The sequence below is a fragment of the Lytechinus pictus genome, chromosome 5, assembly GCF_037042905.1.
Source record: "Lytechinus pictus isolate F3 Inbred chromosome 5, Lp3.0, whole genome shotgun sequence".
In the NCBI taxonomy this organism is placed as follows: domain Eukaryota; kingdom Metazoa; phylum Echinodermata; class Echinoidea; order Temnopleuroida; family Toxopneustidae; genus Lytechinus; species Lytechinus pictus.
In genome coordinates, this window is record NC_087249.1 from 50,438,145 (window position 1) to 50,457,647 (window position 19,503).

Here is a 19,503-nt window from a genome sequence, read left to right on the forward strand (position 1 = left end):
AAGCTGAGCTCATATATCGAAATATTAGCCGCCATTATGTGTCCTTTCTCAAATAACCCAAGTTCATTCAATAAAATATATCCAAAGTACAATATTGACACTTTGCACTAGATGTCCGTCAATAATTCCGTCTTAAACATCCCTGAATAAATGCACATTATTTACCCCTCCACCGTGTCTACAACTGAACGACATTTTGATAAAAGGCGATCATGTCACACGACAAACAATCAAAATAACTGACGACTCCATGACAACGACCAAGCTTTGCTGGTTTTCATATGTTGCTGATACACTATATCATTACATTATCACACACCAGAGTTTCATATCAAGCTTCATTAATCGACAGTATAATCATGATAATTGGACCTACATTTCCATATTTCACGTAATGCTATATATTTCTAAATGGACTTCTTCTTGATAAAGGTAAGGAAAGTATTTGCTATTCATAAGTTTGGAAATTTCCTTTAACCAGCATCAATGAAAAGATTGAATGTCAAACTTACCCCCAAAAATTGTAAATTACAAATGAAATTGAGAGAAATTGCGATATCGGAAATTCTAGCTTTGTAAGGCGGCACAATACATGAATGAAGTGGATCCGATTCTGCTTAATTAATCAAGTTGTTTCAACGGAAATGCATTTGTATGATATTCACACCAGATAAAGTAGTAATTGTACATTCTGTTCAACCCTTGATGAAACTGTCGAAAATTTATTGTTTATATGACATCTGCAGGATCTGGTTCGGAAAGTATAGGGAGACCTAGAAGAGAATGTTTAAAAGCTGCAAGCTTGTATTACAATTAATTTTAAAACTGTTCTTTTTTAATTACATCTGAGTATAATAAAACTTTAAATACACTTATTATTTTGGTAAGATTTGCGAACTATAGAAATTAAATTGGTTCTTGCCTCATGCCATCCTCATCAAGGTAAGGGATTATTCTTTTGTGAAAACTTTAAAAAAAAATATTTTGAAAGATACAGGTCAAACTTTATCAATCTTCTCGACTAATGCCGTATATTGGTAATGTTGTTTTGGAATCTTTATCTGGTTCTCTATTTACACATTTTGTTATTATATTTCATTAACAAGAATATTCCTTTTTCTTGTTTCTTTATTTGCTACAATATTATTTATTTACTTTATATATCTAGTATTTGTCTATTTCTGGTATTTATTCATTTATTGATATATTTATTAATCTATTATTTTTTTTTTTTGGGGGGGGTTGGATGTGAGTGTTTGGTTCCCCCTTTAATTTCCTTTAGGCATAAATTATAACATAACTTACATACATTGGCGGTGGAAGCCAAACATTTTAGGGGGGGACCACAAAAAAATTTTGACAGGCAAAAAAAAAAAAAAAAAAGTTATCAACAAAAATTTAGGGGGGGGTTCGTCCCCCCACCTAAAATTTAGGGGGGACACGTCCCCCCCCCCCCGCTTCCGCCGCCTATGCTTACATACCTCTCTATCATGTCTATGTTTAATGGCTATATTAGACGTTTTAGAGAACATCTTTTACCCCTGGTTTTCTTTGGTCATTATTTTCAGATGCTTCTCCTTCAAATAAAGTGGATGGAAGGCTGTTTGATTCACGTATCCAACAAAACAATATAGGAAAGTAAATTAATATGGTGACGTTTTGTTCCTCGTTTTGCCGAGTTCTGTTCAGGTCGTGCCAAAAATGACTCATGCAAGTCGTAAGTGGACCTATAGGTATTCCTCGAATAGGATGTTAAACTGAGTGTCTACAGGTTTCTTAATCAAGAAGTTTGATAAGACCCTAGCGACCCCCCCCCCCTTCCAAGCAACAAGGTGAAGAAGCATCGACAGGAAATTTTCAATGTGAAAGTGTCGCGTGATCTTAATCAAAAAGTGGAATAAATAGATTGGACGTCCTCTTTTCTGGGCAATAAGGTGAAACAAGTATCGACGGTGAATTCGTAGTACGAGAGTGTCACATGATCTTTCCAATAAGCTTGAATGATTGAAATCATTTTACAGGGAAGATAAATCAAAACATGGAAACCAATCGTTGAAAATGAAGTTTGAAAGCAGTGTACATCTGTAGAGAATGGTCCTTTCAAAAGACAGTTCGAATGGTTTCGATCATGTCAGGGATAGTGCCAAGTTTACGCACGCACCCGGGTCATGTTGGTGATACGATGGAACTTCTTGCGTTTGTAGACCTGGCTTCGAACGACATCAAGTTGGCCCTTGACAGGCCGACAAGGTCAAAGAGGAAAGTCAACCACCGGAAGTATCTCAATAAACATATCACCTGTCAAGTGGAAGATGGCAAGAAAGAGAAAAGGCAAGATATTGACCTGCACAACACGGTAGATGGTGTAGATGTTTGTAAGACTACGAAGACAAGTACCCCTGCCCCAAAAGCAGCTCCATCATCTCCATATTCCCATATCACCACCAGAGCTGTTCAGTGTAAAACACGTCAAAGACAAACGCTGAGGTCCGGACCGCAAATTCGGTCTCTTGCTGCGCTCTTCGATGTGAAAGTGTTGGATAAACGAAGCTCAAGCGCTGGCGAACGGACAGGAAAGGATTCACAGGATCGCCGCAAGGTTCCCCTTTGCTCTCGAAACTTACCATCGTCATTTTTCTCAGAGCCGAAACCGAGAATCTCGACGTCCGACTCTTCAGACATGAGTGGCATTCAAATATGCGATGGCCCAGTAGGATCGGGGCCGTCTTGCTCGCTGTCGCCGTCATCGTCGTCGCTGTCGTCGACGTCGGAAACATCTGCAGCGCTCGACTGGCTCCTCCCGACGACGGACTTTCATGAGATGATTGACTACTGGCCCGACGCCGTCAATGAAGGTAGTGAAGGGTCAGACGTAGCCGGGGGAGATGAGCGGGTGTTTGCAGATTGCCAAAGGCAACCAACTTACCATTCTAACTCTTCTACTGCAACTATGGAGGTATCTCCTGTTACTTCAACCAATTTATTTTCTGAGAATCGGCCTTATTTTGATGACGGTTATGGCACGTACTACCCTTGTCATCATCATCATCCTCCTCCTCATCGGCAACCCCATCTTGACATTCCCCAATCCGTATCCGACCCAATGTTGCGATGTCAGTACCAAGACCGTGGTACTATCCCGACTGTGCCTTTGGATTCCCTTGGTACCCATCTGCCTACAAACAATAACTTCATCAGACATGACTTTAATAGCGCACCCTTGCCGACATTTCCAGAGGCATTCGCACCTCAAGTAAGCCCGATCGAACATTGGTCCAATCGATCTAATTGTTCTTCTACCAAGCCATTGATTCCTTTTGATCATAGTAATCTTTCAGGTTTAACCTTAGATTCCATCTACACGTCATTATAGAATGTTTTGGCACTCATCTGTCGAAATAAACTTTAGGAAATACTGCATCGTATGCGAAATTGATATTTTTGCCATTCATCATGGGTGCCTAGATCAAGTAAATGCAAATCATAAGTCAATGGCCCGTATTTTAGGTAAACCACGACTGTGATTTTAAGCATAAATTTAATTTTGTAGGACTGATTAATGCAAATTATAAATCATGTACTACATATTAGGGAGTTTTCGAAGGATCCAAGAACAGAGAAAATGCACTGACTGTCAAATGCCCGTCATGACAAAAAACTCCAAACAAAAACAAAACAGAAGTCTTTGTCGAAAATTGGTGAATCAAATTAGCAGTATAGTCCTTGATTCTTAATGAACGACATGTTTGCAATTTATCTTCAGCTCTGAAACTTATAGGACAAACCTGCTGTTCCATTTCACCAATTTTCGACAAAAACCTTTACTTTGTTCTTGAATCCTCCGTACGTAGCCGCTGCATGGCGAAAACTCCCTATTTCTTTTTTGACACAAACGTTAAATTGTTGAATTAATCCCTAGAATCCAAGTTTCAATTATAAAAAAGGGAAAATACAAATCAAATTTGCTTCTACTAATGTAATATTGACCACGTACTGTAAAAACTGACACCAGTTGGTGTTAATAGTGGACCACACCTTGAGGTGTTAAAATTATACCCTAGAGATTGAACATAAGAGTGTAAATGTAACAACCAAATGTGTTATAATAACACCTATAGGTCTTAAACTAACACTGCCAATTTAACACCGGTGTAAAATAACTGGTGTGGTCCTCTATGTACACCGGTTAACACCACAGTTTTTGCTGTGCGATAATAATCACATACTTGATGACGCGTTTGCATATTGTGAATGGAGAATTATAGGCCTATTGGAACTTCGAATGTTCTGGGGGGCGTTTGGACTATTTGGACATTTTAACCAACAATTACAATAGAAACAGTGCTTCTCAGCAAATAAAAAATCAAGGAAAGCTGTCTGATCTGACAACCTGTCGGACGAAAAAAAAAATGTCGAAAGGCTTTCTTTAGGATTTTCATAAAGGCATGGGAAATATCTAGGAACAGCATTATGACCCCACTCTACATCATTCCTGTTCTATCGCATTCGATGTTCAATTATGATCCTTCAGAGCCCATTGAGAAAGCATTATGTGCGTGCTTATGTCACCTTCTCATTTGGAATATAAACATCCATTCAAATATAATTGTGCAAATGAAACGTAAGTGTATGTTTTCAATGAGACATGGGTGTCGATTTGTGTTCATGGTTGGGGTGATGACAATAGCATACTTTTTTCCGTTGGGGGGGGGGGGAGAGACGCGTAAACATTTCCAATGAAACTGGAAAGCGAGTGAGCGAAGTGACCGAGCTTGCCATTTGGGTGCTTTAGCATTTTCTAAAGTGAAATTGAAGGATTTCATGCTTTTTCATTTATAGTTAATTTTGTGAATATTTTCAGTTAAACATGTTAATCTTTTTTTTTTTTTGGGGGGGGGGTATTTATTTATTTATTCAGTTTTATTTAAAAACAGGGTAGTCCTTTCAGAGCCCAAAGGCCTGCTTTACAAAAGAGCCCTGTAGACATAGAAAGATTTACAAAATAAATGAAATACAATCAATATAAAGTAAAATACAGTACACAATCAAAATTACATGACATATCAATGCTATCACATTAAATGAATCAAAACAAAAATTAAAAACCTAGATTAAAATCAAAAGACAGTTTAAAAGACGAAGAAAATCATAGAAATAAAGGAAATTACTTCAAAAACATGTGACTAAAATTCAACTAAGTAAAATTAATAAATAAGTTATAAAATTGACAATTTAAAAGACAATGAAAATTATTAATATAAAATGGCATAAAGCAGATAGCACACAAGGAGAAAAAAAAACAAGTATCACTAGTACAAAAACAAAAAGGAAAAAGTCACGATAACATCAAAACAAAAACAAAATAAATTAACCTCATGGCAAAAGACATTATAAATAGGACCAGTGCATGAGTTAAAACAATAAAGAGAGTGGCCTGATTTTATTTTTAAACATTTGGAGTGAAGTTGCCGTGCGTATATGAGTCGGTAGATTATTATAGATATTTGGGGCGATGTAAGATCGCTTTTTAAATTCTGTCCTAGGTTTCGGAATAGATAATGGATTTAGGGTGGAATGACGAGTAACATAAAAGAGTGGTCGTTTACAGGCAAAATTATTGAGTATTTTGAATACGAAAATAGAGTAGTGGTAGTTGATTCGAGTTTCTTGGGCAACAAATTTTCAGTACTTTCCAAGAATGTTGTATTTTGATTTGACATTTTTGGATTTTGTTGCGATAAAATTCCCTTTTCAACTTCGTGTTTAAAATATTCACTTTATTTCGGAAATACTTATATTTTCCACAAAGTTCATTGATTTCCTGACCTGTTTTTATTGATTTCTTCAGTTTGTCAAACTTTCTTTTATAACAATCATGGTCCCTCGACTCTTGACTTTCCAATATAGTTTATTCCGCTTCTGTGTCAGGCTTTCATTTATATAAATATGCTTTGACTTACTCGATGACTTTCGCAGGTTGAATCTAGCCTTGTAGATGGAGTCTCTCTTCCGATAGTTCGTGAATTTTACGATGACGTCCCGATGTTGTTTGCGAGACTTCTTTCCTTTGTTGTTTGGGTTCCCGAGTCGGTGGCATCTGTCGACGTCGCTTTCATTGATGGTTACACCGAGGTCCTCTTTACATATGTTCACTATTTTCCTCTCCACGTCCTCGTCTTGCATCTCGTTGATACCGGCAAAGATTAGGCAGTTTCTTCGAGAGTACTGCTCTGCTTCGTCCATGGCGTCCTCGACGACATCTACTCGTTTTTCCAGCAACGCCATTTTGTCGTTGGCGTTGTCGATGTGAAATTTCAACGACTCTCTCACTTCCGATCTCAGAGATTCACATATCTCATCCTCTAACTGCCCCTCTGACCCCCCCCCCCCCCCCCCCGGCTGCGTATGGCCATGGGATGACTGACCCAACTTTTGTTCCCTGTGAGGGATTTTTTGTTAGTTTGAGGGGGAACTGCAATTGCGTAATGAGTCTAACATTTTTCGAGGGCCAGACATGACGCAATAGGCCAACTTTAATAATAATAATTAAAAAAAGCCTGCGAGCAAACAAAATTTTTGACCTTTTAATGCAAAAATCTGATTTTGTAACAGATTTTGACATAATATCTAAAGTCCTTAAGATTACAGTTTTATGTACAAGTTAGCTTTATTTATACAACGAGACTATGTACTATACGTACTTGTACGAGATCAATGCGAACGCGAAGCGCGAGCTGTTTTTTTTTTATTATTGACCTGAAAATGAGTCATTTTGAGAATTTTTGGTCGGTTTTCAGGGTTATTACTCTTTTATGGAGTCTTTTAAGGCCCTGTCACATCGTTCCATGCAAGCCTTGCGGGTGAGTTGCGGGCAGATATTTTCCAGCACGCAACAAAATTTCTGCGGGCAAACATGAATTTTCACAAGTTCTGCGTGCGATCTACTGTCGACTTGCGTGCATTGCGTGTGACCTGCGGGCGAGGCACGTGCAAGCTTCCATGTAAGTTGCGGGCGACATACGTGCCCTGCGTGTTATCTACTGCCAACCTGCGTGTTATCTACCGCCAACCTGATTGTAAGATGCGTGCAAGGTGCAAGCATTGGGCAATCATCATTTTTCAAGTAATTCCTACGAGTAAACATGCCTCGTGCTGAGACCATTGCCGATCGAATCGATACCGACCGCGAGGTCGACGACTCGGAGGCCACAGACAGGGGAGTCGTGAGACCTTTTCCAGTGGGGGTCGAGGAGGGGGCGGGAGGGGTGGAGCACGGAAATAAAAGGAAGAAGGGCCATTGGAAAGTTCTTATTATGCTTATTTTCAGAACTAGCGCGAAAATCGACCGCTCAAGTTTTTACATCATTTCGATCCAAGCCAAAAAGTTTTGAGCATGTTCAGAACTTTTCTGCGGGCAACTCAGACTTGCGTGCTTCTCTGCGGGCAACATGCGTGTGAGATGCTTTCCAGATACTGTCAATGCGGGCGACCTGCGGGTAGCAAAAGTAGTTACCCGCAAGTCGCCCGCAAGGCTTGCACGGAACGATGTGACAGGGCCTTTAAATTTTAATTCTCATTCCTGTTATATGTTCTCCATCTACTTTACATCATAAATTGGGATAAAGAATACTGACATACAAATTAAGTGACATTCAAAAGGGTGGTAAAATAAACGGGGCACGTATACACACCAAGCGCTTGGTTGTGGGGAGGGGTAAATTTTAAAAAGATAATATCATATATTAAAAATATTACCATGTTATTCTATTTCATCCTGGATTTGTAAAAAAAATCTCTATCTATCTGCTTCTAATGATATTTGAAGGAATGTTTTCATACAATAACAATATACATTAGTAAATTCAGAGAGAAAAAAATTGGCCATGATGCGTATATACGACAATCAATGTTACCATTGATAACACACGCCATTCCCTCACCTGGAATGAGAAGATATATCCCCCACCCCATGAATGAGCCCCTTATCATTATTATTTACTACGATGATAGTAATAATAATAATGATACTACTACTATGAACATACTTGTTATATGATTCATTATATTAAAATATATTCGACCTTAAATTATGGGGGGGGGGAGGGTGATAACACAGGCCACCCCCACCTGAAATATCGGGGGGGGGGGTATACACCCCCCCCCCTCGATCGACACCCATGCAATGAGACGACATGCTAAATATTTTTTGTTGCAAGGGGGGTATTTTACACTTCGTCAAACCCGTGCCAAATCCATAAACACATGTGTACTTTATGCATACGAAGGAGCCCCCAAAATTTTGCAATCTTATCCATCATTGCCTCTTTTCAGAGAATTTGGCAACGCTCAATATGTGCCTCAACACCTCTAATTTATATAGAACTATGTAATTGAATCCCTTCAAAGGACGCTTGGTCGCTTTGCTCTCTCTGCATGTATTCTTGATCATTAACGATTTTTGTTTTTGTTGGCCCTATAATGGAAAAAAAAATCGTACCTCTATGTTTCTTGTGCCATTTTCCTGGATTGAAGTATCATCACTATAACTTCACCCACAAAGGTATATTTCAGCAGTAAGAGTAAGAGGGGGCGGGGTAGGGAAGCTGTATTCCATCGTCATTTTCAACGAACGCAATAAAAGTAAAATTATCATTGATTCTGAAACCAGGGAGTTACAAAACTAGAAAAGAGAAACTCACGAGAAGGGTCAGGTGTTTGATATTTTCACATCTGAATAATTTCTAGTGACATCTGACTATAGAAAACAGATATTTATGACTACAATGCAGTAAGAAATGTGACGAGACAATGAGTTGCAAACATCTGACTATACTCATGTAGTCATATTAACTAAATTTTTTTTTAGAGGGAAGGTCTTGCCTGAAATGCCCCTAACATGTCTTATTCATGTTATTTCCTAGAAAGTTCTCCATTTGCTATAATCATTTTATTAACCCCCCCCCCCCAAAAAAAAGGAGAAAATATATGTATGATAGTGGCTCCTATCAGTAACGCAATGATCCTATAAGAAAGTGAGGGGCATGCGGAGTGTGTGACAAAATTTCTTAAACGTCCCCAGTGAGAGAAGCCGATCATATCTTACTTTTCCCCCCCAAAATCCCTCCTTTTTTACCCTTTTCCTTTTCTTAAACGTGGCACTTTTTCTTTTCTACCCCCCCTTTTTTTTTGGGGGGGGGGGGCATTGGTCTCCCCTCAAGCCCTCCATCTGTACGTCAGGGGTATCTACAATATTGCTTATCTGTTTAGTTTTACAGCTGTTAAGTTTTTCTAGAAACCTGTTAAACTTTTATTTGGTATTATGTGTGATGAAGCTTAACTTGATAGGGGTCTCGACGGTTGGATTGACACTTCTTATGAATCAAATTATAATTTATTTACTCACTTTACCGTCACCAGGGGTTATTCGGTTTGTCGTTTTTGATGACTAAGGAATGAATGTTTTCCTTCCCCCTCTTAATGAACTTCATGTGTCGTTCCTCTCTTTAACCCATTGGCCACTGGATTCTGTAAATTCCCATAGGCTTTTGTAAAGGATCTATGCGGGTCCAGTTGGAAACGGATTAAGCCAATCTCTTAAAGCATCAACGCCAAATAATTGCGGATTTGATAAATCGACCTCAACTGGATCCATGCGTGGAAGAAGTTGGCATGCCCCGTTATTATCCCCAATAAGTGATCTACGAAGATGTTGCAAAAATTATTTTTCGGGAGGAGGAACGTTATTTCAAAGCCACCGCGAGAGAAACGCGCCTGAGCGATATCCTAGACTAAAATAGACATGGCCTGATGGTTTGGGTCAAGTAAAAAGTTCAAAGTCACCGGCCGCCCGGATCCATGTTAGATTAGACCAATTAAATCTTTATGATCTTTATCATCATCAGCTTGATACTTAAGAATGGCTGCTGGTGATTTATCTTCGCCACCATCAACCTTTTTATTGACCGTGTCGTTATAGCAGGGACCCAACATGCTGATAATAGCAGAGGTGTCGATCCTGGGGGGGGGGGGCAGGGGGGGGGGGCGATCGCCCCACCAATGAAAATATTGGGGGGGGGGGGGCAAACATATCGTTTTGCCCCCCCCCCCAATAATTCCGCATGTGCAAAAATAAAATAAGATTGTAATGTTACATAGAAATCAGCAAGCGAGATTGAGATACACAACTCGTTCTTCATTTAAAATCGCGTGCTCAAAATGTCCGTTTTTCCAATTGGAATGTAAAAATTTTCAGCTCGCGCTTCGCGCTCGCATGCTATCTTGAGCAAAAACCCATACTTTTCATGATTAAATAGGTGAATAGAATGTCCCGTTTTCAGTTCTAAACCTCAAAAGAACTCCTGCTTCGATTTGCAATAATCTTTTGTTGGATATACATGTATATCTTGTTCTTTTATTAAAAACGTCCATTAAGCTGTCATTTTTTAAAGATCGAAATATCAAAATTTTCGGCTCGCGGTTCGCATGATATCTTGAGCTAAAACCCATACTTTTGGGGATCGAGTGTTTCATGAAGGTTATTTTAAGTGATATTTCATCGACAAATCTACTCTTGGTCAATCAGATATGAAGTTTTTTTTTTTAAATAAATAATAACAGTTATGAATGAAAACTGACATTGTTTCTCTTAATGCTCGGCTGAACAACATAAACAATGTTCTATTAATTATTGAACCATCAAGCCCAAACAGCCAACCATGCATTCTATGAAGTTTGCTTTGAAGAAATTATTTGACTCTGAAAGAACTCCTCGTGATATTCATGTCAATGATCCATGCAAGTATGAAATTACTATAAACAAATTATAACACATGTCATTGGAAAATTATCCTCTTTTCACTTTTTAATTATTTTTTTTTTGCAGACAATAAGGACCATAAATCTATGGATGCAAAAAAGATGCGATCAGGATAGTGCGTTCATGGTTGTTTTAAATTTGACCGCAAGTGGCCCGCGCTTGACGGTTGATTCAATTAGGCATGACCCTACTGTTTTAGGGAGCAAGAGGATAGAGGGTAGCCCCGTTCGGTGGCGTTCAGGAAACCCTGGGATTAGGTCCAGGTCCTCTTTAGATCTCTATCGGACGGACGTTAGGTCCTAGAGCTCTGCTGGACAGTCTGTACATAATTTCTCTCATACACGCTTATATACCATTTCTCTTGCTTTCTTTATTTTTCTCTCCTTCTCCTCCAAATCGCTCACTCTTTTTCTTCTCTTTCAGTGTATGCTTTCATTCTCTTATCTTTCTCATATCAACTCGCCCTGTAACTATGGTAACCAATATTTATTATTATTATTATTATTCCACATCTCCTATCTTACTAATTTTTCGAAAAACCCTTTCTATCTTCCCATTGTGTATCAGCTCCATCTCTCTCCATTTTGTATATAAGATCATGAGCATTATAAAGTAGCACTCTCTCTCTCTCTCTCTCTCTCCTTCTTTCTGTCCCCCTGACAGAAGTCTTTTTATTTTTTCTAATTTTGGGGAGTAATCCCCCCCCTCCCATTTTAAGTAAGGACGTCTTTTTCATGTAAAAAAAAAATCAAACCACTTCATATGCCACAATCTCGATTGTGAAATCTCATGGTTCATGTCGTGTGATCTGATGGGTCATGTGGTCTAGCGGCTAGAGCATCGGATGGTGCGAGTTCGAATCCTTGCTTTGCCATTGTCTCCACATTTATTGGAAAAAAAAGGCCCGAGAGTAGTTTCCGTCATCTATATAAAATCAGTCACCAAGACTGATTAACTTAGAGTAAAATGTAATCGACTCATACAGGATTAACAGAACCAGATTAAATTTGGTATCCATTATATTCCCATTTTGATCACCCCCTCTCACTAGTCTTTACTCAAATCTTTATCATAATGCCCAGTACCACACTCCTAATTTGATTAACCTCCATTTTCAATTTCCATGGGTCTGAGAACAATCTTTAAAGAGTTCAAAGTAGCTTTGAGTAGATGCCTTGTAACAGGTGTATATATTTAAATGGGAAGAGGGTATGTTGTTAGATTTCTAAACAACTCCAGAGTTGGCGAAAATATGAGCCGACAAACTATTGATTAAAAATCAAATTAATTTTACATTCCATTCTTGTTTACCCAACATTTGGTCGAGTCATATGTTAACCGACTTATAAATTGGTAAAAACATTTCTTGGAGTTGTAGAGGCAGGCTTCCTTTACCCAATATTTGATTAGTGAGATACGTATCATGTTCATGATTACAATGACTACAAAAATAGGTGAAATTCTTACAAAATCAGCAAACACATGGCGCTCGCATTAGATGACTATGGTGAGATATGCGTGCTCTTTGTGAAATCCTAAAAATAGTCCTTAAAATTTCCCTGTTTTGGGTCAATGTATACAAAAATATACAAAACTTTCAGCTCGCGCTAGCAATGTTTGTTTAATTATACAGGTACGTATCATGATTACAAAATATTGCTGATATTGTCCCTTTTTTAGCACTGAATATCAACAATTTTCAGCTCGCGCTCGTATTATTTGATCGGTGAGATACAATATCGGTTTAATGGCACAGTCCTTAAAATGTCTCCATTAGATCAGTAGGCCTATACCTGGAAATTAAGGGCGCTTCGTGCTCCCACTAAGTGACTCAAAATTGTTGCTGGTGCCCCCCATGCCGTGACCCACGGTGCGCCACTGGCTGTTCCTTTAACATAATCACCCTTATTTATACACGTGCATCGATACGCACTCCCTGGTTTCACTGAGTGGCATGCATGGCCGTACGCAGCAAGACAGGGGGGGGGGGGGGGGCAGGGGGCAGTTGCTCCCCAGATAATTTGATCATTTTTTTACTGGAATTTTTTACCAAAAGTCAAATGTTTGCATGAACTCCTTGAATTTCACTTTATACAAAAGTGCCCCCAAGAAAAACTCTGGCGCCTCGCTCCCCCACTTTTTAGTTTCTTTAAAAAAAATTATGCGCTTTGTAACCCACGATTTTTTTTGCGTACAGCCATTATCACTAAAATAACATTGTGATATTGTACCCCCACCCCATTACAAAATAAAGAAAATGAATATGAGTCTTGATTGCCGAATTATCCAATAAGAAGTTCATTTTATGATTACGAATGACCATCAAATTATGACGAAAAACTGTTGTATTGTTTTAGAATAAACAAAACAAAACAAAACCTTGGAGATTAAAGTATCAGCGAGCAGGGATTTTCCCCCACCCTTGCATAAGTATATAGGGGCGCGACAGCAGTTTACAAGCGAAGATGTCTGCATATCTAACCGCAAACTGGGATATAATAAGAGAGAAGTCAAAACGAAATAGACCTACTTATATAGCAATGATCATACTTGCTGATAACACCGAGGTGCGATCTAATAGGAAATGATACAAATCGCTCTTAACGACTGTTTGTACAACAGATGCATTATTTCGTATAATTGCTTTAGATATCGACGGAAAGAAAGGCGGCTGATTTTTAATGACATACAGCTTTCTTGAACACGCTGAAGTTGTTGAATAAATGATATTAACCTAAGATCTTGTCTGGGATGGTAATGTGTCGAAGAAAATGTCTGCAACGATGAGAAATATGAAGTCATTAACCCCTCTGAGTCCTCAACACACTTTGTTGACAGTGTGCTTATTGAAAATTATCAATAATGATTCCCCGATTACAAATCATTTAATTGATTTGAAATTTAAACCTATTTTACTACCCGTCGGAATTGGGGTGATTATTTTGCAAATGTAAAGGTAATCTGAACTTCTGCAACGTAGCAGAAATAAGACAAATTGTCTCCCCGTTCGACAGACTGTTTGAAAATGCATTACATTCTGTCAAGACCCCATCTGTACGCCACTGATATACACACTTAATGTTGGGCAACATACTGTCCACTGTGTTTGGTAATGTATGTTGGCTAAATATATATATATATATATATATATAAAAACAAAGGAAGAGGGCCCCTTGCACAACGTGTATTGCAGCGCGTCATGTTCTACGTATAGGCGTAAATAAATCAAGCATTAACGCTAGACGTAGCTTCCAAGTATCTCTTTTATTGCGAGCTTTCGGCCAGGAGGGCCTTCATCAGGCCTATAATGCATTGAAACAAACAAAATAGAACAAAACCATACAAATAAGATCGTAATAACAACAAAGTAAATAATGTGTAACAAAGGGTACAGAACAGAACTGTAACCCTTCTGTTCTGTACTCAACCCCCTCTGTTGTTATTTTTTGTTATCTTAGTGTAATCCTTCTGTTCTGTACCCTTTGTTATATATATATATATATATATATATATATATTCTGGGCAATTATTATCCTATAATATTGAGCAAATTTATTACCCAATAATTTTTTTTTTATGACTCAATTTGGGCAGATTTTAACCAATAGTTATGTGGACAGCCTTGTTGCCCAGGGTTGGTTAAAAGTTGGGCATTTTTGCCCAACTATTTTAAGAGTGAAGTGATACACCCTAAAAATTTTTTTCTCAAAATAACAAATATGCAACCCCAAAATATTGGCCAATTAACGGAGTGCTTGTATAGACTCTAACATTTTTACCAATCGATTTTAAAAGTGTATTCAAATATTTGTACTGACCTTCCATGATTGTTGTGATGATTTTGTAATGTGTAACAAATGTATTTCTGCTTCTATTATTTCATAAATGACATGAAATGAAAAAAGAGAAAAAAACTCAAATCAATGATTATTTTCTTTAAATGCTTGTTACTCATATATTGCCAATAATAGTGTCAAAAGTATAACTCTTGTTACATCGGGCCAACCCCAAAAGCCAACCCGTAGTAAAATTTTTGTTTCACTTTGTTGAAATTCTTGTAATTTTGTATTTCGCAATTCATCCGAAATCTTAATATGACATATTGATTGCCGGGACACTAACTAATCCTATCTGTACATAAATACGTACAGGGTCTTCTATTTATTGTAACATGTCTATAGGGCGGATAGTCCTTAAGACAATTACGCTTGGAAACAAAATATTAGACGAAAATTGACACTTAATGGAAAGAAAGATACTCCACGCCTTTACGACAGTACGTTTCTGATGATTGTGCAGTATGGAACATGATTATTTTAGAAAGATTATTATGTATTGTGAGGTAATGGGGATTGAGCTATCAAGTGTCGAGTTGAGATTAAAGATATACCCATGCTAGAAGCTACGGGTTTGTAATCGCCGGACACAGCGCACTACATCCATCAACGCCCCCGTCAGTCACCGCAGGCAACTCATCACCATCACACCTTCTTATCCTTAACGGAAGCAATGGCGTAACGACAAGCGGGGGGGGGGGGGGGGGGTGGGGGGGGGGGCACGGAGATCAGCCCCAACAAATTTACCAAATAAAAACGATGTTTTTAGTGTTTTCTCTTGTAGATTAATAAAAACTGAAACATCTTTACGTTTTACAACGAGCAATCAGGAAAAATAATTAAGTAAAAAGGAAAAGTAAAGTTAGAATTAAAATCAAAAGTAAAGTAAAAGTGAAAGTGAAAGTAGAAAAATAGAGATAAAAGTAAAACTAACAGTAAGAAGAAATTAAAAGTAAAAAGAAAACTGCATCTAAGATAAATTAAAAGTAAATATAAATAAAGTAATAGTAAAAGAAAGGGTAAAAAGCAGAAGTAAAAATTGAAAGCAAAGTAATATAAAGGATAAAAGTAGAATTAAAAATTAAGAGTAAATGTAATATAAAGCATACAAGTAGAATTTAAAATCAAAAGTAAAAGCAGAAATAAAATTAAAAGTAAAGGATAAAGTATAAAGGAACGGAAAGCAAAGCAAACTAATGGTAGATAAGTAAAATTGGTAGAATGTGTAAAACTTAAAGTGAGGTAATTGCCAAAAAATAAAAATATTTAAGGGTGAAAGTTGAAATAAAAGTGAACAAGAGAACAAGGAAAAACTCACAAGCACCCCTCAACGAGCCTGCACATATTGTATTTTTCGTAAAGAAGGAGTGGGGGGGGGGGGCTACAGAATCGCCATTTGGTATGGGCAAAACCCCTTCATTATACATATTGTTCGAATCAATCTAAATATTGTAATCGAACATGACAAATTTACTAAAATTATTGTTCTTAACAAATATGATCTCCTACCAAATTAATGTAACATTCACAATCGTCATAAGCAGAATGCTTTAAAAAACGACAGTTATAATTTGCAGTACATAGCACGTAATTATATGTATATATATATTTTTTTACATTTAAACATAAATTAAATCGGCTGATTAAAGTTTAGCTTGAATGTAATTTCATTCCCATATTCTGTGCTTAAAATATAACATTATAAGTATTACAGGGTGTGACAAGAATGTCAAAACATAGATGTATTAATTTGGCAAATAAGCTTGTCATTTGGTTATTCTCGCAAAACAAATACATTTACGTTGAGTCACAACGTGGCAGCTGGCACACTTCATATTTTTGGGTAATGAAACACCTTAGTGCATTAATTCTGATTGAACGTAACGGATCCAAGTGCGCATGAAGAGCGAAGTATTGAGGGACCAACTATATGGAATTATGTTTGCCACTTGAAGAAAAAATGATTCTGAAATAATAAACGTTTACAATACGACACAAGTTTGACGCTGACCCGCCAGGACATGATCTGGCCAACCTAAAGAGGAGACAGAATTTGGAGCTGATTAGACTGCGTTCAGAAGCATCCCTAAGTATCAATAAGATATATAAGATTACCAGCGTGATCCTGCAATGAGGACAATGTAGATATACATTTAGGCCGAATTTATTGAGAGTTGATTTACTCAAAACTTGCGACCAAAGTGAGATTAGTCTGCAGATTCAAACCCTTACACGGATGGAGACGGAACAAATCCTATTTTTTCTGCAGACGTTTTTCAACCTTTCATGATTCTGCATCAATGTGAAGCATGCAATACAAGACTAGTGGGATTGTATCGTTAGTTTGAGTTTTGTACTCTGGTATATATACTGCCCTCAACCGTGAGCCATACGAAATCGTCCATCGAATCAATTCCAGACTTGTTATCAACGAGAACGGGTGCACAGTGGTTTACCCTCAGATAAATGTTCTATAAATACGGTTTGCATACAATCACGACAATGTTCAAGTGTATTTGATCAACGTTTTTAGCTCAGGATTTCTAAATTAAGGACAAAATGTTTGGATGAACTTGATATATTATTTTGTTTTTAATCGTCTCGTCAATCTTTCTTTTGCGATTGTGCTCATATTTTGGGATATTTGTCTACCCGTATTTAGACTGAAAGTGGAGTGATCAAAGAAAAATATCTTCTGCTGGTTTAACTTTAGATCTTGTACTTTGGAATTGCTGATATTTTTCTTTTATCAGAGACAGATTAATTGGATAACAATGCTGATATATAAATCTGATCAGGCCTACATCGATTCGGAGTTTCGAGTCGACGACCGAGCCCGGCTAGAAGTAGGAGAAATCCCCACCGTCTCTGACGCCGTTTGCCTCCACTGCCGGAAAAGCAAGAGGAAATTCCGAAAAGTTTTTTCTTATCTGCGCTCTCACCTGAAGTGGAAGAGGGGGAAGCAGACATCTTCTTCGATGCCGATGTCGACGACGGCGACGGATATGGGCGATAAGAAAGTTGTCCTCTTCGATCTCGGGGGTGTGATCGTTACCCCACCCCAAAGGGCGCTCTTGAAGTACTGCGAGGAAGCTGGACTGCCCAGGTAAACGATTGGGAAGATCCTCATTTCTAAATTGGAAAGGAAAATGTGATAGGGGCTGGATGGGGGAACTTAGAGCAAGTTAAGGGGAGGGGGGGGGGCTGAAGTGATGGAGGGTGCAGTTGCGTACGTGAAAAACTACTTCAGGAGGGGGTAAAACTATTCTGACAACTAACAAACAGAAAAGATATCATCGAATTTCTGTTGTCGGGGGGGGGGGGTGGAGACACTCTGCTTCTTGCTTTGGAAAGGGGATTAGATTAGTAATGTCAGATATTGGCCCACTGATGTGGAAGATCTATAGCTAAACACCAATATTGAATGTAGAAATGAAAAGTTAGCAACGGGGATGATGAGATGTGAAGGGGGGGGGGGGTGCTGCTGCTTAGAATCGCAAGTACTTTAAGGGAGCAATCTCTTTGCCGCCTGCCAAATGAAAAGTGATATAAATAAAGATATTAAAAACACTAACTATCCTATTAAAAGTATGCTCTTAATTCTTTCGAATAAATACATGGAATCAATATGTTAATTTCGTAAAACTGCACAAGTATATTGGCCCCATCCATGCATGTTTTTCCTGGTCGGCTATATTTAAGCCACTGGCCTTTATAATCATCATGATCATAATAACATTCTTTTAGTATAGAAGTCATTCCGTAAGATGACCAATAACTTGTCCCAACCACATCAAACCATATACAGCATGTACGCATGGAATAACATGATATTCGCTTCTCCTTCTCATGGCTTGATGGTATTTCGTAAATTCAAGAAGTTATTGTTTTATTGTTTTTATTATCATAGTTTTTATTATCCAAGGTTTCATCTAGTAATAATAGATGAATAGTGGTAGTCATAAATGACCATTCAATGACCGCGATGAATCTAGCGCGAGTTTCGTGCACAATTCTTGCTGGTATTTTATGTAAGCGAAACAATTTTACGATTGAAAGTATGTAATAAGTCATTATTTTTGATATCCTAGAAATTGAGAACTTACAGTCAAATACTGACTGAAAAGTATTGTGTAGATAAATTCAATACTTAAAATGCCCCTATTTGCATGTAGTTTATACTCTGTAGATAATGGGCAATGATGCTCAAGCGTTATTTAGCTGTTAAGTTTCTGCTTTTTAAAGGCAATGTTGTGTATCTACTCTAAAGATTAAGTTCTTCCAAATATCAGATGGAAAAAGAAAATCAGTCTACATTTTAGTAGTGTTTCACTTTTGGGGGAATGTTTAACACTTTCAAAAGTTGGAAGCAAAATTTACGTAAATTGATCTCTCGGTATAATATATTTTTCAAGATGATTTTTTTCCCGTCATTTTAGTACTTCATGCCTCGTATAATTGATAGAACATACATAATATACCTTGCTCGATCCTCGGTAAATGTTGAAGAATTGAAAGATTCAATTAAAAAAAATATCTCATGCATTCGATAAATCAGATTATCGACGGTGTCTTTATACAAGACGTATTAAGTATGATAGGTTAACAGAACGGTGCAAAAGATCAAAGTAAATTACATTTGCAATCATAATTGCAAAAATTAGATACATCAGAACAAAAACAATATATATATATACATAAAAATCATACATAAATGAAGATACGTCCCCCACCCGACATCTTGTGTTTTTTTTTTAAGCGCTGAATATAGTCCGACTCCAAGTAAAAGTAGCGAAAGTTAACCATCGGGGTCTGTTGCCTAAAAGAAAAATATATTTATACGAAAATTAA

At 37.7% G+C, this 19,503-nt stretch overlaps 2 protein-coding genes across 2 annotated transcripts in view; both read left to right on the forward strand.

The window, feature by feature from the left end:
* The first annotated feature begins 272 nt into the window (after positions 1-272).
* Positions 273-5,131, forward strand: LOC135154150 (uncharacterized). The gene is made up of 2 exons (XM_064099433.1): positions 273-432; positions 1,569-5,131. Exon 2 carries the CDS (start codon positions 2,117-2,119, stop codon positions 3,371-3,373), a length of 1,257 nt encoding a protein of 418 aa, XP_063955503.1. The 5' UTR covers positions 273-432; positions 1,569-2,116; the 3' UTR covers positions 3,374-5,131.
* Positions 5,132-7,142: 2,011 nt separating this feature from the next.
* LOC129261305 (bifunctional epoxide hydrolase 2-like) overlaps positions 7,143-19,503 on the forward strand; it is a 76,739-nt gene continuing 64,378 nt past the window's right edge. The window contains exons 1-2 of the mRNA XM_064099543.1: positions 7,143-7,223; positions 17,451-17,758. Coding sequence (XP_063955613.1) covers positions 7,143-7,223; positions 17,451-17,758 — 389 coding nt within the window. The remainder of the gene's footprint in view (positions 7,224-17,450; positions 17,759-19,503) is intronic.